The 19,293-nt window shown below is 42.3% G+C and overlaps 1 protein-coding gene across 2 annotated transcripts in view; it reads left to right on the top strand.

Annotated features, from left to right (window-relative positions):
* The window catches only part of LOC139752029 (uncharacterized), a 200,938-nt gene extending 181,860 nt beyond the window's left edge, over positions 1-19,078 (top strand). For both annotated transcript variants that reach the window (XM_071667820.1, XM_071667821.1), the window contains one exon: positions 18,629-19,078. In XM_071667820.1, the coding sequence (XP_071523921.1) occupies positions 18,629-18,723 (95 nt within the window). In that variant the 3' untranslated portion in view covers positions 18,724-19,078. The remainder of the gene's footprint in view (positions 1-18,628) is intronic.
* Positions 19,079-19,293: the final 215 nt, after the last annotated feature.

Below are 19,293 nucleotides of genomic sequence, written 5' to 3'. Positions count from 1 at the left end.
CACTGACAGCACGTCAACCCTGGTATACCACATCGCTCCAATTCACTCTATTCCTTGCCCTCCTTTCACCCTCCTGCATGTTCAGGCCCCGATCACACAAAATCTTTTTCACTCCATCTTTCCACCTCCAATTTGGTCTCCCTCTTCTCCTCGTTCCCTCCACCTCCGACACATATATCCTCTTGGTCAATCTTTCCTCACTCATTCTCTCCATGTGCCCAAACCACTTCAAAACACCCTCTTCTGCTCTCTCAACCACGCTCTTTTTATTTCCACACATCTCTCTTACCCTTACGTTACTCACTCGATCAAACCACCTCACACCACACATTGTCCTCAAACATCTCATTTCCAGCACATCCATCCTCCTGTGCACAACTCTATCCATAGCCCACGCCTCGCAACCATACAACATTGTTGGAACCACTATTCCTTCAAACATACCCATTTTTGCTTTCCGAGATAATGTTCTCGACTTCCACACATTCTTCAAGGCCCCCAGAATTTTCGCCCCCTCCCCCACCCTATGATCCACTTCCGCTTCCATGTTTCCATCCGCTGCCAGATCCACTCCTAGATCTCTAAAACACTTCACTTCCTCCAGTTTTTCTCCATTCAAACTCACCTCCCAGTTGACTTGACCCTCAACCCTACTGTACTTAATAACCTTGCTCTTATTCACATTTACTCTTAACTTTCTTCTTCCACACACTTTACCAAACTCAGTCACCAGCTTCTGCAGTTTCTCACATGAATCCGCCACCAGCGCTGTATCATCAGCAAACAACAACTGACTCACTTCCCAAGCTCTCTCATCCCCAACAGACTTCATACTTGCCCCTCTTTCCAAAACTCTTGCATTTACCTCCCTAACAACCCCATCCATAAACAAATTAAACAACCATGGAGACATCACACACCCCTGCCGCAAACCTACATTCACTGAGAACCAATCACTTTCCTCTCTTCCTATACGTACACATGCCTTACATCCTCGATAAAAACTTTTCACTGCTTCTAACATCTTGCCTCCCACACCATATATTCTTAATACCTTCCACAGAGCATCTCTATCAACTCTATCATATGCCTTCTCCAGATCCATAAATGCTACATACAAATCCATTTGCTTTTCTAAGTATTTCTCACATACATTCTTCAAAGCAAACACCTGATCCACACATCCTCTACCACTTCTGAAACCACACTGCTCTTCCCCAATCTGATGCTCTGTACATGCCTTCACCCTCTCAATCAATACCCTCCCATATAATTTACCAGGAATACTCAACAAACTTATACCTCTGTAATTTGAGCACTCACTCTTATCCCCTTTGCCTTTGTACAATGGCACTATGCACGCATTCCGCCAATCCTCAGGCACCTCACCATGAGTCATACATACATTAAATAACCTTACCAACCAGTCAATAATACAGTCACCCCCTTTTTTAATAAATTCCACTGCAATACCATCCAAACCTGCTGCCTTGCCGGCTTTCATCTTCCGCAAAGCTTTCGCTACCTCTTCTCTGTTTACCAAATCATTTTCCCTAACCCTCTCACTTTGCACACCACCTCGACCAAAACACCCTATATCTGCCACTCTATCATCAAACACATTCAACAAACCTTCAAAATACTCACTCCATCTCCTTCTCACATCACCACTACTTGTTATCACCTCCCCATTTGCGCCCTTCACTGAAGTTCCCATTTGCTCCCTTGTCTTACGCACTTTATTTACCTCCTTCCAGAACATCTTTTTATCCTCCCTAAGATTTAATGATACTCTCTCACCCCAACTCTCATTTGCCCTTTTTTTCACCTCTTGCACCTTTCTCTTGACCTCCTGTCTCTTTCTTTTATACATCTCCCACTCAATTGCATTTTTTCCCTGCAAAAATCGTCCAAATGCCTCTCTCTTCTCTTTCACTAATACTCTTACTTCTTCATCCCACCACTCACTACCCTTTCTAATCAACCCACCTCCCACTCTTCTCATGCCACAAGCATCTTTTGCGCAATCCATCACTGATTCCCTAAATACATCCCATTCCTCCCCCACTGCCCTTACTTCTATTGTTCTCTCATTTTTTCCATTCTGTACTCAGTCTCTCCTGGTACTTCCTCACACAGGTCTCCTTCCCAAGCTCACTTACTCTCACCACCCTCTTCACCCTAACATTCACTCTTCTTTTCTGAAAACCCATACAAATATAAAAGCGAATGGAATTGTATGTAGCATTTATGGATCTGGAGAAGGCATATGATAGAGTTGATAGAGATGCTCTGTGGAAGGTATTAAGAATATATGGTGTGGGAGGCAGGTTGTTAGAAGCATTGAAAAGTTTTTATCGAGGATGTAAGGCATGTGTACATGTAGGAAGGGAGGAAAGTGATTGGTTCTCAGTGAATGTAGGTTTGCAGCAGGGGTGTGTGATGTCTCCGTGGTTGTTTAATTTGTTTATGGATAGGGTTGTTAGGGAGGTGAATGCAAGAGTTTTGGAAAGAGGGGCAAGTATGAAGTTTCTTGTGGATAAGAGAGCTTGGGAAGTGAGTTAGTTGTTGTTCGCTGATGAGACAGCGCTGGTGGCTGATTCATGTGAGAAACTGCAGAAGCTGGTGACTGAGTTTGGTAAAGTGTGTGAAAGAAGAAAGCTGAGAGTAAATGTGAATAAGAGCAAGGTTATTAGGTACAGTAGGGTTGGGGATCAAGTCAATTGGGAGGTAAGTTTGAATGGAGAAAAACTGGAGGAAGTGAAGTGTTTTAGATATCTGGGAGTGGATCTGGCAGCGGATGGAACCATGGAAGCGGAAGTGGATCATAGGATGGGGGAGGGGACGAAAATCCTGGGAGCCTTGAAGAATGTGTGGAATTCGAGAACATTATCTCGGAAAGGAAAAATGGGTATGTTTGATGGAATAGTGGTTCCAACAATGTTGTGTGGTTGCGAGGCGTGGGCTATGGATAGAGTTGTGCGCAGGAGGATGGATGTGCTGGAAATGAGATGTTTGAGGACAATGTGTGGTGTGAGGTGGTTTGATCGAGTAAGTAACGTAAGGGTAAGAGAGATGTGTGGAAATAAAAAGAGCGTGGTTGAGAGAGCAGAAGAAGGTGTTTTGAAATGGTTTGGGCACATGGAGAGAATGAGTGAGGAAAGGTTGACCAAGAGGATATATGTGTCGGAGGTGGAGGGAACGAGGAGAAGAGGGAGACCAAATTGGAGGTGGAAAGATGGAGTGAAAAAGATTTTGTGTGATCGGGGCCTGAACATGCAGGAGGGTGAAAGGAGGGCAAGGAATAGAGTGAATTGGATCGATGTGGTATACCGGGGTTGACGTGCTGTCAGTGGATTGAATCAGGGCATGTGAAGCTTCTGGGGTAAACCATGGAAATGTGTGTAGGTATGTATATTTGCGTGTGTGGACGTATGTATATACATGTGTATGGGGGTGGGTTGGGCCATTTCTTTCGTCTGTTTCCTTGCGCTACCTCGCAAACGCGGGAGACAGCGACAAAGCAAAAAAAAAATATATATATATATATTTATACATTTTTTTTTTTTTTTTTTTTATACTTTGTCGCTGTCTCCCGCGTTTGCGAGGTAGCGCAAGGAAACAGACGAAAGAAATGGCCCAACCCCCCCCCCCCCCATACACATGTACATACGTCCACACACGCAAATATACATATATATATATATATATATATATATATATATATATATATATATATATATATATATATATATATATATATTCCCTGGGGATAGGGGAGAAAGAATACTTTCCACGTATTCAGTGTGTTGTAGAAGGCAACTAAAAGGGGAGGGAGCGAGTGGCTGGAAATCCTCCTCTCTTTTTTTTTTTTTTTTTTAATTTTCCAAAAGAAGGAACAGAGAAGGTGAGGATATTCCCTCTAAGGCCCAGTCCTCTGTTCATAACGCTACTTCGCTAATGCGGGAAATGCTGAATAGTATGAAAGAAAAAAAAAGATATATTTGTTTAACTATTTATTCTATTTTATTCATTTTTCTTTGTCACTATCTCCCGCGTCAGCGAGGTAGCGCAAGGAAACAGACGAAAGACGGGCCCAACCCACCCACATACACATGTATATACATATACGTCCACACATGCAAATATACGTACCTATATATCTCAATGTATACATATATACATACACACAGACATATACATATATACACATATACATAATTCATAAATGCTACATACAAATCCATTTGCTTTTCTAAGTATTTCTCACATACATTCTTCAAAGCAAACACCTGATCCACACATCCTCTACCACTTCTGAAACCACACTGCTCTTCCCCAGTCTGATGCTCTGTACATGCCTTCACCCTCTCAATCAATACCCTCCCATATAATTTGCCAGGAATACTCAACAAACTTATACCTCTGTAATTTGAGCACTCACTCTTATCCCCTTTGCCTTTGTACAATGGCACTATGCACGCATTCCGCCAATCCTCAGGCACCTCACCATGAGTCATACATACATTAAATAACCTTACCAACCAGTCAACAATACAGTCACCCCCTTTTTTAATATGGATCTGGAGAAGGCATATGATAGAGTTGATAGAGATGCTCTGTGGAAGGTATTAAGAATATATGGTGTGGGAAGCAAGTTGTTAGAAGCAGTGAAAAGTTTTTATCGAGGATGTAAGGCATGTGTACGTGTAGGAAGAGAGGAAAGTGATTGGTTCTCAGTGAATGTAGGTTTGTGGCAGGGGTGTGTGATGTCTCCATGGTTGTTTAATTTGTTTATGGATGGGGTTGTTAGGGAGGTGAATGCAAGAGTTTTGGAAAGAGGGGCAAGTATGAAGGCTGTTGGGATGAGAGAGCTTCGGAAGTGAGTCAGTTGTTGTTCGCTGATGATACAGCGCTGGTGGCTGATTCATGTGAGAAACTGCAGAAGCTGGTGACTGAGTTTGGTAAAGTGTGTGAAAGAAGAAAGTTAAGAGTAAATGTGAATAAGAGCAAGGTTATTAGGTACAGTAGGGTTGAGGGTCAAGTCAATTGGGAGGTGAGTTTGAATGGAGAAAAACTGGAGGAAGTGAAGTGTTTTAGATATCTGGGAGTGGATCTGGCAGCGGATGGAAACATGGAAGCGGAAGTGGATCATAGGGTGGGGGAGGGGGCGAAAATTCTGGGAGCCTTGAAGAATGTGTGGAAGTCGAGAACATTATCTCGGAAAGGAAAAATGGGTATGTTTGAAGGAATAGTGGTTCCAACAATGTTGTATGGTTGCGAGGCGTGGACTATGGATAGAGTTGTGCGCAGGAGGATGGATGTGCTGGAAATGAGATGTTTGAGGACAATGTGTGGTGTGAGGTGGTTTGATCGAGTAAGTAACGTAAGGGTAAGAGAGATGTGTGGAAATAAAAAGAGCGAGGTTGAGAGAGCAGAAGAGGGTGTTTTGAAATGGTTTGGTCACATGGAGAGAATGAGTGAGGAAAGATTGACCAAGAGGATATATGTGTCGGAGGTGGAGGGAACGAGGAGAAGAGGGAGACCAAATTGGAGGTGGAAAGATGGAGTGAAAAAGATTTTGTGTGATCGGGGCCTGAACATGCAGGAGGGTGAAAGGAGGGCAAGGAATAGAGTGAATTGAAGCGATGTGGTATACCGGGGTTGACGTGCTGTCAGTGGATTGAATCAAGGCATGTGAAGCATCTGGGGTAAACCATGGAAAGCTGTGTAGGTATGTATATTTGCGTGTGTGGACGTATGTATATACATGTGTATGGGGGGGGTTGGGCCATTTCTTTTGTCTGTTTCCTTGCGCTACCTCGCAAACGCGGGAGACAGCGACAAAGCAAAAAAAAAAAAAAAAAAAAAAAAAAACATAATTCATGGAAAAAGGTGAGAACAATGGAAGTAAGGGGAGTGGGGGAGGAGTGGGATGTATTTAGGGAATCAGTGATGGATTGCGAAAAAGATGCTTGTGTCATGAGAAGAGTAGGAGGTGGGTTGATTAGAAAGGGTAGTGAGTGGTTGGATGAAGAAGTAAGATTATTAGTGAAAGAGAAGAGAGAGGCATTTGGACGATTTTTGCAGGGAAAAAATGCAATTGAGTGGGAGATGTATAAAAGAAAGAGACAGGAGGTCAAGAGAAAGGTGCAAGAGGTGAAAAAGAGGGCAAATGAGAGTTGGGGTGAGAGAGTATCATTAAATTTTAGGGAGAATAAAAAGATGTTCTGGAAGGAGGTAAATAAAGTGCGTAAGACAAGGGAGCAAATGGGAACTTCAGTGAAGGGCGCAAATGGGGAGGTGATAACAAGTAGTGGTGATTTGAGAATGAGATGAAGTGAGTATTTTGAAGGTTTGTTGAATGTGTTTGATGATAGAGTGGCAGATATAGGGTGTTTTGGTCGAGGTGGTGTGCAAAGTGAGAGGGTTAGGGAAAATGATTTGGTAAACAGAGAAGAGGTAGTAAAAGCTTTGCGGAAGATGAAAGCCGGCAAGGCAGCAGGTTTGGATGGTATTGCAGTGGAATTTATTAAAAAAGGGGGTGATTGTATTACTGACTGGTTGGTAAGGTTATTTAATGTATGTATGACTCATGGTGAGGTGCCTGAGGATTGGCGGAATGCGTGGATAGTGCCATTGTACAAAGGCAAAGGGGATAAGAGTGAGTGCTCAAATTACAGAGGTATAAGTTTGTTGAGTATTCCTGGCAAATTATATGGGAGGGTATTGATTGAGAGGGTGAAGGCATGTACAGAGCATCAGATTGGGGAAGAGCAGTGTGGTTTCAGAAGTGGTAGAGGATGTGTGGATCAGGTGTTTGCTTTGAAGAATGTATGTGAGAAATACTTAGAAAAGCAAATGGATTTGTATGTAGCAATTATGGATCTGGAGAAGGCATATGATAGAGTTGATAGAGATGCTCTGTGGAAGGTATTAAGAATATATGGTGTGGGAGGCAAGTTTTTAGAAGCAGTGAAAAGTTTTTATCGAGGATGTAAGGCATGTGTAGGTGTAGGAAGAGAGGAAAGTGATTGGTTCTCAGTGAATGTAGGTTTGCGGCAGGGGTGTGTGATGTCTTCATGGTTATTTAATTTGTTTATGGATGGGGTTGTTAGGGAGGTGAATGCAAGAGTTTTGGAAAGAGGGGCAAGTATGAAGTCTTTTATGGATGAGAGCTTGGGAAGTGAGTCAGTTGTTGTTCGCTGATGATACAGCGCTGGTGGCTGATTCATGTGAGAAACTGCAGAAGCTGGTGACTGAGTTTGGTAAAGTGTGTGGAAGAAGAAAGTTAAGAGTAAATGTGAATAAGAGCAAGGTTATTAGGTACAGTAGGGTTGAGGGTCAAGTCAATTGGGAGGTGAGTTTGAATGGAGAAAAACTGGAGGAAGTGAAGTGTTTTAGATATCTGGGAGTGGATCTGGCAGCGGATGGAACCATGGAAGCGGAAGTGGATCATAGGGTGGGGGAGGGGGCGAAAATTCTGGGAGCCTTGAAGAATGTGTGGAAGTCGAGAACATTATCTCGGAAAGGAAAAATGGGTATGTTTGAAGGAATAGTGGTTCCAACAATGTTGTATGGTTGCGAGGCGTGGGCTATGCATAGAGTTGTGCGCAGGAGGATGGATGTGCTGGAAATGAGATGTTTGATGACAATGTGTGGTGTGAGGTGGTTTGATCAAGTAAGTAACGTAAGGATAAGAGAGATGTATGGAAGTAAAAAGAGCGTGTTTGAGAGAGCAGAGGAGGGTGTTTTGAAATGGTTTGGGCACATGGAGAGAATGAGTGAGGAAAGATTGACCAAGAGGATATATGTGTCGGAGGTGGAGGGAACGAGGAGAAGTGGGAGACCAAATTGGAGGTGGAAAGATGGAGTGAAAAAGATTTTGTGTGATCGGGGCCTGAACATGCAGGAGGGTGAAAGGAGGGCAAGGAATAGAGTGAATTGGATCGATGTGGTATACCGGGGTTGACGTGCTGTCAGTGGATTGAATCAGGGCATGTGAAGCGTCTGGGGTAAACCATGGAAAGCTGTGTAGGTATATATATTAGCGTGTGTGGACGTATGTATATACATGTGTATGGGGGTTGGTTGGGCCATTTCTTTCGTCTGTTTCCTTGCGCTACCTCGCAAACGCGGGAGACAGCGACAAAGCAAAAAAAAAAAAAAAGAAAAAACATAATTCATGGAAAAAGGTGAGAACAATGGAAGTAACGGGAGTGGGGGAGGAGTGGGATGTATTTAGGGAATCAGTGATGGATTGCAAAAAAGATGCTTGTGGCATGAGAAGAGTAGGAGGTGGGTTGATTAGAAAGGGTAGTGAGTGGTTGGATGAAGAAGTAAGATTATTAGTGAAAGAGAAGAGAGAGGCATTTGGACGATTTTTGCAGGGAAAAAATGCAATTGAGTGGGAGATGTATAAAAGAAAGAGACAGGAGGTCAAGAGAAAGGTGCAAGAGGTGAAAAAGAGGGCAAATGAGAGTTGGGGTGAGAGAGTATCATTAAATTTTTAGGGAGAATAAAAAGATGTTCTGGAAGGAGGTAAATAAAGTGCGTAAGACAAGGGAGCAAATGGGAACTTCAGTGAAGGGCGCAAATGGGGAGGTGATAACAAGTAGTGGTGATTTGAGAATGAGATGAAGTGAGTATTTTGAAGGTTTGTTGAATGTGTTTGATGATAGAGTGGCAGATATAGGGTGTTTTGGTCGAGGTGGTGTGCAAAGTGAGAGGGTTAGGGAAAATGATTTGGTAAACAGAGAAGAGGTAGTAAAAGCTTTGCGGAAGATGAAAGCCGGCAAGGCAGCAGGTTTGGATGGTATTGCAGTGGAATTTATTAAAAAAGGGGGTGATTGTATTATTGACTGGTTGGTAAGGTTATTTAATGTATGTATGACTCATGGTGAGGTGCCTGAGGATTGGCGGAATGCGTGGATAGTGCCATTGTACAAAGGCAAAGGGGATAAGAGTGAGTGCTCAAATTACAGAGGTATAAGTTTGTTGAGTATTCCTGGCAAATTATATGGGAGGGTATTGATTGAGAGGGTGAAGGCATGTACAGAGCATCAGATTGGGGAAGAGCAGTGTGGTTTCAGAAGTGGTAGAGGATGTGTGGATCAGGTGTTTGCTTTGAAGAATGTATGTGAGAAATACTTAGAAAAGCAAATGGATTTGTATGTAGCAATTATGGATCTGGAGAAGGCATATGATAGAGTTGATAGAGATGCTCTGTGGAAGGTATTAAGAATATATGGTGTGGGAGGCAAGTTTTTAGAAGCAGTGAAAAGTTTTTATCGAGGATGTAAGGCATGTGTAGGTGTAGGAAGAGAGGAAAGTGATTGGTTCTCAGTGAATGTAGGTTTGCGGCAGGGGTGTGTGATGTCTTCATGGTTATTTAATTTGTTTATGGATGGGGTTGTTAGGGAGGTGAATGCAAGAGTTTTGGAAAGAGGGGCAAGTATGAAGTCTGTTATGGATGAGAGCTTGGGAAGTGAGTCAGTTGTTGTTCGCTGATGATACAGCTCTGGTGGCTAATTCATGTGAGAAACTGCAGAAGCTGGTGAATGAGTTTGGTAAAGTGTGTGGAAGAAGAAAGTTAAGAGTAAATGTGAATAAGAGCAAGGTTATTAGGTACAGTAGGGTTGAGGGTCAAGTCAATTGGGAGGTGAGTTTGAATGGAGAAAAACTGGAGGAAGTGAAGTGTTTTAGATATCTGGGAGTGGATCTGGCAGCGGATGGAACCATGGAAGCGGAAGTGGATCATAGGGTGGGGGAGGGGGCGAAAATTCTGGGAGCCTTGAAGAATGTGTGGAAGTCGAGAACATTATCTCGGAAAGGAAAAATGGGTATGTTTGAAGGAATAGTGGTTCCAACAATGTTGTATGGTTGCGAGGCGTGGGCTATGCATAGAGTTGTGCGCAGGAGGATGGATGTGCTGGAAATGAGATGTTTGAGGACAATGTGTGGTGTGAGGTGGTTTGATCAAGTAAGTAACGTAAGGATAAGAGAGATGTGTGGAAGTAAAAAGAGCGTGGTTGTGAGAGCAGAGAAGGGTGTTTTGAAATGGTTTGGGCACATGGAGAGAATGAGTGAGGAAAGATTGACCAAGAGGATATATGTGTCGGAGGTGGAGGGAACGAGGAGAAGTGGGAGACCAAATTGGAGGTGGAAAGATGGAGTGAAAAAGATTTTGTGTGATCGGGGCCTGAACATGCAGGAGGGTGAAAGGAGGGCAAGGAATAGAGTGAATTGGATCGATGTGGTATACCGGGGTTGACGTGCTGTCAGTGGATTGAATCAGGGCATGTGAAGCGTCTGGGGTAAACCATGGAAAGCTGAGTAGGTATATATATTAGCGTGTGTGGACGTATGTATATACATGTGTATGGGGGTTGGTTGGGCCATTTCTTTCGTCTGTTTCCTTGCGCTACCTCGCAAACCCGGGAGACAGCGACAAAGCAAAAAAAAAAAAAGAAAAAAACATAATTCATACTGTCTGCCTTTATTCATTCCCATCTCCACCTCGCCACACATGGCATAACAACCCCCTCCCCACCTCGTGTGCGAGGTTGCGCTAGGAAAAGACAGTAAAGTCCCTATTCATTCACACTCAGTCTCTAGCTGTCATGCAATAATGCACTGAAACCACAGCCCCCTTTCCACATCTAGGCCCCACAGAACTTTCCATGGTTTACCCCAGACGCTTCACATTCCTTGATTCAATCCATTGACAACACGTCGACCCCGGTATACCATATCGTTCCATTTCACTCTGTTCGTTGCATGCCTTTCACCCTCCTGCATGTTCGGGCCCTGATCACTCAATATCTTTTTCACTCCATCTTTCCACCTCCAATTTGGTCTCCCACTTCTTGTTCCCTCCATCTGTGACACATATATCCTCTTGGTCAATCGTTCCTCACTCATTCTCTCCATGTGACCAAACCATTTCAAAACTCCCTCTTCTGCTTTCTCAACCACACTCTTTTTATTACCACTCATCTCTCTTACCCTATTATTACTTACTCAATCAAACCATCTCACACCAAATATTGTCCTCAAACATCTCATTTCCAGCACATCCACCCTCCTCCGCACAACTCTATCCATAACCCACGCTTTGCAACCATACAATATTGTTGGAACCACTATTCTTTCAAATATACCCACTTTTGCTTTCTGAGATAATGTTCTCGACTTCCACACATTCTTCAAGGCTCTGAGAATTTTTGCCCTATCCCCCACCCTATGATTTACTTCCGATTCCATGGTTCCATCCGCTGCCAAATCCACTCCCAGATATCTAAAACACTTCACTTCCTGCATTTTTTCTCCATTCAAACTTACCTCCCAATTGACTTGATCCTCAACCCTACTCTACCTAATAACCTTGCTCTTATTCACATTTACTCTCAACTTTGTTTCACACACTTTACCAAACTCAGTCATCAGCTTTTGCAGTTTCTCTCATGAATCAGCCACCAGCGCTTTATCATCAGCGAACAACAACTGACTCACTTCCCAAGCTCTCTCATCCTCAACAGATTGCATACATGCCCCTCTTTCCAAAACTCTTGCATTCACCTCTGTAACAACCCCATCCATGAACAAATTAAACAACCATAGAGACATCACACACCCCTGCCGCAAACCTACATTCACTGAGAACCAATCACTTTCCTCTCATCCTACACATACACATGCCTTACATCCTTGATAAAAACTTTTCACTCCTTCTAAGAACTTGCCTCCCACACCATATATTCTTAATACCTTCCACAGAGCAACCCTATCAACTCTATCATATGCCTTCTCCAGATCCATAAATGCTACATACAAATCCATATGCTTTTCTAAGTATTTCTCACATACATTCTTCAAGGCAAACACCTGATCCACACATCCTCTACCACTTCTGAAACCACACTGCTCTTCCCCAGTCTGATGCTCTGTACATGCTTTTACCCTCTCAATCAATACCCTCCCATATAATTTCCCAGGAATACTCAACAAACTTATACCTCTGTAATTTGAGCACTCACTCTTATCCCCTTTGCCTTTGTACAGTGGCACTATGGAAGCATTCCGCCAATCTTCAGGCACCCTACCATGAATCATACATGAATAACCTTACCAACCAGTCAACAATACAGTCACCCCCTTTTTTAATAAATTCCACTGCAGTACCATCCAAACCCACTGCCTTGCCGGCTTTCATCTCCCTCAGTGCTTTTACTATCTCCTCTCTGTTTACCAAATCATTTTCCCTAACCCCCTCACTTTGTACACCACCTTTACCAAAACATCCTATATCTGCCACTCTATCATGAAACACATTCAACAAACCTTCAAAATACTCACTCCATCTCCTTCTCACATCACCACTATTTGTTATCACCTCCCCATTTGTGCCCTTCACTGAAGTTCCCATTTGTTCCCTTGTCTTACGCACTTTATTTACCTCCTTCCAAAACATCTTTTTATTCTCCCTAAAATTTAATGATACTCTCTCACCCCATCTCTCATTTGCCCTCTTTTTCACCTCTTGCACCTTTCTCTTGACCTCCTGCCTCTTTCTTTTATACATCTCCCACTCATTTGCATTATTTCCCAGCAAAAATCGTCCAAATGCCTCTCTTCTCTCTCTCACTAATAATATTACTTCTTCATCCCAACTCTCAATACCCTTTCTAATTTGCCTACCTCCCACGCTTCTCATGCCACAAGCATCTTTTGCACAAGCCATCACTGCTTCTCTGAATACATCCCATTCCTCCCCCACTCCCCTTACCTCCTTTGTTCTCACCTTTTTCCATTCTGTACTCAGTCTCTCCTGGTACTTCCTCACACAAGTCTCCTTCCCAAGCTCACTTACTCTCACCACTCTTTTCACCCCAACATTCTCTCTTCTTTCTGAAAACCTCTACAAATCTTCACCTTCGCCTCCACAAGATAATGATCAGACATCCCTCCAGTTGCACCTCTCAGCACATTAACATCCAAAAGTCTCTCTTTTGCGCGCCTATCAATTAACACGTAATCCAATAACGCTCTCTGGCCATCTCTCCTACTTACATACGTATACTTATGCATATCTCTTTTTAAACCAGGTATTCCCAATCACCAGTCCTTTTTCAGCACATAAGTGTACAAGCTCTTCACCATTTCTATTTACAACACTGAACACCCCATGTATACCAATTATTCCCTCAACTGCCACATTACTCACCATTGCATTCAAATCACCCATCACTATAACCCAGTCTCGTGCATCAAAACCACTAACACACTCATTCAGCTGCTCCCAAAACACTTGCCTCTCATGATCTTTCTTCTCATGCCCAAGTGCATATGCACCAATAATCACCCATCTCTCTCCATCAACTCTCAGTTTTACCCATATCAATCTAGAGTTTACTTTCTTACACTCTATCACATACTCCCACCACTCCTGTTTCAGGAGCAGTGCTACTGCTTCCCTTGCTCTTGTCCTCTCACTAACCACTGACTTTACTCCTAAGACTTTCCCAAACTACTCTTCCCCTTTACCCTTCAGCTTTGTTTCACTCAGAGCCAAAACATCCAGGTTCCTTTCCTCAAACATACTACGTATCTCTCCTTTTTTCTCATCTTGGTTACATTCACACACATTTAGACATATATATATATATCAAACCACCTCACATTACATATTGTCCCCAGACATCTCATTTCCAATACATCCACCCTCCTGCGCACAGCTCTATCCATAGCCCACGCCTCGCAACCATACAAAATTGTTGGAACCACTATTCCCTCAAACATACCCATTTTTTTCTTTTTGAGATAATGTTCTCGACTTCCACACATTCTTCAAGGTTCCCAGAATTTTCGCCCCCTCCCCCACCCTATGATTCACTTCCACTTCCATGGTTCCATCTGCTGCCAAATCCACTCCCAGATATCTAAAACACTTCACTTCCTGCATTTTTCTCCATTCAAACTTGCCTCCCAGTTGACTTGACCCTCAACCCTACTGTACCTAATAAACTTGCTCTTATTCATATTTACTCTGAACTTTCTTTTTTCACACACTTTACCAAACTCAGTCACCAGCTTCTGCAGTTTCTCACATGAATAAGCCATAAGCGCTGTATCATCAGCGAACAACAGCTGAATTACTTCCCAAGCTCTCTCATCCACAACAGACTGCATACTTGCCCCTCTTTCCAAAACTCTTGCATTCACCTCCCTAACAACTCCATCCATAAAAAAATTAAACAACCATGGAGACATCACACACCCCTGCCGCAAACCTACATTCACTGAGAACCAATCATTTTCCTCTCTTCCTACACGTACACTTGTCTTATATCCTCGATAAAAACTTTTCACTGCTTCTAACAACTTGCCTCCCACGCCATATATTCTTAATACGTTCCACAGAGCATCTCTATCAACTCAACTCTATCATATGCCTTCTCCAGATCCATAAATGCTGCGTACAAATCCATTTGCTTTTCTAAGTATTTCTCACATACATTCTTCAAAGCAAACACCTGATCCACACATCCTCTACCACATCCGAAACCACACTGCTCCTCCCAAATCTGATGCTCTGTACATGCCATCACCCTCTCAATCAATACCCTCCCATATGATTTCCCAGGAATACTCAACAAACTTATATATCTGTAATTTGAGTACTCTCCTTTGTCCCCCTTGCCTTTGTACAACTGCACTATGCAAGCATTCTGTCAATCCTCAGGCACCTCACCATGAATCATACATACATTAAATAACCTTACCAACCAGTCACCAATGCAGTCACCCCCTTTTTTTAATAAGATCCTCTGCAGTACCATCGAAACCTGATGCCTTGCCGGCTTTCCTCTTTTGCAAAGCTTTTACTACCTCTTCTCTGTTTACCAAATCATTTTCCCTAACTTTCTCACTTTGCACACCACCTCGACCAAAACATCTTATGTCTGCCACTCTATCATGAAACACATTCAGCAAACCTTCAAAATACTCACTCCATCTCCTTCTCACATCACCACTACTTGTTATCACCTCCCCATTAACCCCCCTTCACTGAAGTTCCCATTTGTTCCCTTGTTGTACGCACTTTATTTACCTCCTTCCAAAACATATTTTTATTCTTCCTAAAATTTAATGATACTCTTTCAGCCTAACTCTCATTTGCCCTCTTTTTCACCTCTTGCACCTTTCTCTTGACCTCATGCCTCTTTCTTTTATACATCTCCCACTCGTTTGTATTATTTCCCTGCAAATATCGTCCAAATGCCTCTCTCTTCTCTTTCACTAATAATCTTACTTCATCGCACCACTCACTACTCTTTCTAATCTGCCCACCTCCCACGCTTCTCATGCCACAAGCGTCTTTTGTGCAAGCCATCACTGCTTCCCTAAATACATCCCATTCCTGCCCCACTCCCGTTTCCTCCTTTGTTCTCACCTTTTTCCATTCTGTACTCAGTCTCTCCTGGTACTTCCTCACGCAAGTCTCTTTCCCAAGCTCACTTACTCTCACCACTCTCTTTACCCCAACATTCTCTCTTCTTTTCTGAAAACCTCTACAAATCTTCACCTTTGCCTTCACAAGATAATGATCAGACATCCCTCCAGTAAGTCATAATAGGGTAAGAGAGGTGTGTGGTAATAAAAAGAGTGTGGTTGAGAGAGCAGAAGATGGTGTTTCGAAATGGTTTGGTCACATGGAGAGAATGAGTGAGGAAAGATTGACCAAGAGGATATATGTGTCAGAGGTGGAGGGAACGAGGAGAAGTGGGAGACCAAATTGTAGGTGCAAAGATTGAGTGAAAAATATTTTGAGTTATCGGGGCCTGAACATGCAGGAGGGTGAAAGGCGTGCAAGGAATAGAGTGAATTGGAACGATGTGGTATACCGGGGTCGACGTGCTGTCAGTGGATTGAACCAGGGCATATGAAGCGTCTGGGGTAAACCATGGAAAGTTGTGTGGGGCCTGGATGTGGAAATGGAGCTGTGGTTTCGGTTCATTATTACATGACCGCTAGAGACTGAGTGTGAACGAATGGGGCCTTTGTTGTCCTTTCTGAGAGCTACCTTGCACACATAAGGGGGGAGGGGGTTGTTATTTTATGTGTGGCGAAATGGTGATGGGAATGAATGATGGCAGACAGTATGAATTATGTACATGTGTATATATGTATATGTCTGCGTGTGTGTGTATATATATGTATACGTTGAGATGTATAGGTATGTATATTTGCGTGTATGGACATGTACCCACCCACCCACATACATGGGTATGTAGGTGGGTTGGGCCATTCTTTCGTCTATTTCCTTGCGCTACCTCGCTAACGCAGGAGACAGAGACAAAGGAAAATAAATAAATTGATATATATGTATATATATATATATATATATATATATATATATATATATATATATATATATATATATATATATATATATATATATATTATTTTTTTTTTTTTTTTTTTTTTTTTTTTTTGCTTTGTCGCTGTCTCCCGCGTTTGCGAGGTAACGCAAGGAAACAGACGAAAGAAATGGCCCAACCCACCCCCATACACCTGTATATACATACGTCCACACACGCAAAATATACATACCTACACAGCTTTCCATGGTTTACCCCAGACGCTTCACATGCCCTGCTTCAATCCACTGACAGCGCGTCAACCCCGGTATACCACATCGCTCCAATTCACTCTATTCCTTGCCCTCCTTTCACCCTCCTGCATGTTCAGGCCCCGATCCCACAAAATCTTTTTCACTCCATCTTTCCACCTCCAATTTGGTCTCCCTCTTCTCCTTGCTCCCTCCACCTCCGACACATATATCCTCTTGGTCAATCTTTCCCCACTCATCCTCTCCATGTGCCCAAACCACTTCAAAACACCCTCTTCTGCTCTCTCAACCACGCTCTTTTTATTTCCACACATCTCTCTTACCCTTACGTTACTCACTCGATCAAACCACCTCACACCACACATTGTCCTCAAACATCTCATTTCCAGCACATCCATCCTCCTGCGCACAACTCTATCCATAGCCCACGCCTCGCAACCATACAACATTGTTGGAACCACTATTCCTTCAAACATACCCATTTTTGCTTTCCGAGATAATGTTCTCGACTTCCACACATTCTTCAAGGCCCCCAGGATTTTCACCCCCTCCCCCACCCTATGATCCACTTCCGCTTCCATGGTTCCATCCGCTGCCAGATCCACTCCCAGATATCTAAAACACTTTACTTCCTCCAGTTTTTCTCCATTCAAACTCACCTCCCAATTGACTTGACCCTTAACCCTACTGTACCTAATAACCTTGCTCTTATTCACATTTACTCTTAACTTTCTTCTTCCACACACTTTTCCAAACTCAGTCACCAGCTTCTGCAGTTTCTCACATGAATCAGCCACCAGCGCTGTATCATCAGCGAACAACAACTGACTCACTTCCCAAGCTCTCTCATCCCCAACAGACTTCATACTTGCCCCTCTTTCCAAAACTCTTGCATTTACCTCCCTAACAACCCCATCCATAAACAAATTAAACAACCATGGAGACATAATAATAACCCATTTTTGCTCCGAGACAATGTTTTCTCCTTCCATACAACTTTCATTGTTCCCAGAACTTCACTTCCTCGAATTTTTCTCCATTTAAACTTGCATCTTAATTAACTAGTCCCTTAACCTTACTGAACCTAAGAACCTTACTCTATTCACATTTACTCTCAGCTTTCTCCTTTCATTCAGTTATTCAAACTCAGTTACGAACTTCTGCAGTTTCTAACCAGTTTCCTGGTGCTGCCTCACTGACACGGGAAACAGCGATTAAGTACAATGATAAACAGATAAAAAATTTTTTTTTATCTTGAACTTGACTTTGCTTTCCTTTTTTTTTTTTTTTTATATATATGCTGGCATAACAATGATGATGAATAACATGAGTATAATCAGAAATATTGTCCTCTTCATACACTAAATTAATATAAGGGCTGCCATGCATTGGATGTTTACTGAAGGTGTTTTTTTCCGTGAACTTATTGTAGCTTTTTACCTACCATATGTTAGCAAAGTCCTTCATTACCTCATGATTACATTAAAGAAAATTTGTGCAGTTGTTATCTAATTTCTTCCACAAGCACAAGGTCAGTGAGGACTTTTCCCATGCAGGCCCTTTTCCTAATGTAATTCCGCTAAAGCCACTTTCTAAGTCACGTATTTTCACGTCTTGTGTAGTTCATCTTCTCTTACCTCACAAATTGCGTTTCGTATCTTAAGTGTTCTTCCTTGACCCATAGGTCATCCAACAATTTATGAATTTTCACAGTAGTTGCCATGTATGTATGGCCTGCAGATTGGTGGCTTTACCCTTATACAATTGGTTTTAGGGTAATGAAAACAAAATATTTTGTTGCACTTTCCTGGCATCAAAAGAGGTAAGAAAGATTAAAACATTAATCAGTGTGGGCACATCAGTTGGTGTGGTTATTGGTTTAAGGGTTTAAGAAATGGCTATTCTTAATACAGATTAAGTATATCATTCACCTGGTTTTATCATTAATCATGAAAATGTCAGAAAAGTGTTTTCATGCCGTATTTCTCTTTGCAGTTTTAACGAGTGTTGATGCCCCGTTGGGTGTTCTTCCACATCAGAAAGATAACCCATTATTCTACAAAGAACTTATCCTTCATTACCCAGATTGATATCAGGGAAGGTGTACCTTCATCTAAGAGACTCAAAACATGAAATTCTGCAACTCTTGGATACATATGAGAATGTGTTTGCACTTGTTGCACCTCATGCAAATGTGATTGGAATACATGGTAATGTATAGATAAGAAGGGTATGTTTGTTAGAATAAGATTCAGAGATCATCATTTTCAGTGGTTAAGTTTTAGAAAGTTTACTTGTTATTTTGATTTTTTTTTCATGAATTTCAAATTGTAAAATTATTTTTTTTTTCATTTGTGCAGTATGGTATGTGAAATTATTCAGAATGTAACTTAATTATTCACATAACACATAATCTCATGATTAAAAGATTATATCCAAGCTGTATCAGAATTTTCATTTTTCTGCTTAGAAGAAAGAAATTATTGTCAATTAAAGTGAAGTACCATTTCATGATAGGGGGAAGTCTGTCAGAAAGGAATAATCCCTGGATGTGGATATAACTGGGGAAACTAGCAGAGTTATGAGCTGTCATCTGTCCAGGCCTCTCACAGCTGTGGTGTTGACCCGTCCAGAGTTGGTACCTGTTTATCTACCAAATG

This window comes from Panulirus ornatus, chromosome 12, assembly GCF_036320965.1.
Source record: "Panulirus ornatus isolate Po-2019 chromosome 12, ASM3632096v1, whole genome shotgun sequence".
In the NCBI taxonomy this organism is placed as follows: Eukaryota; Metazoa; Arthropoda; class Malacostraca; order Decapoda; family Palinuridae; genus Panulirus; species Panulirus ornatus.
This window is presented reverse-complemented; position numbering and strand designations above follow the sequence as displayed.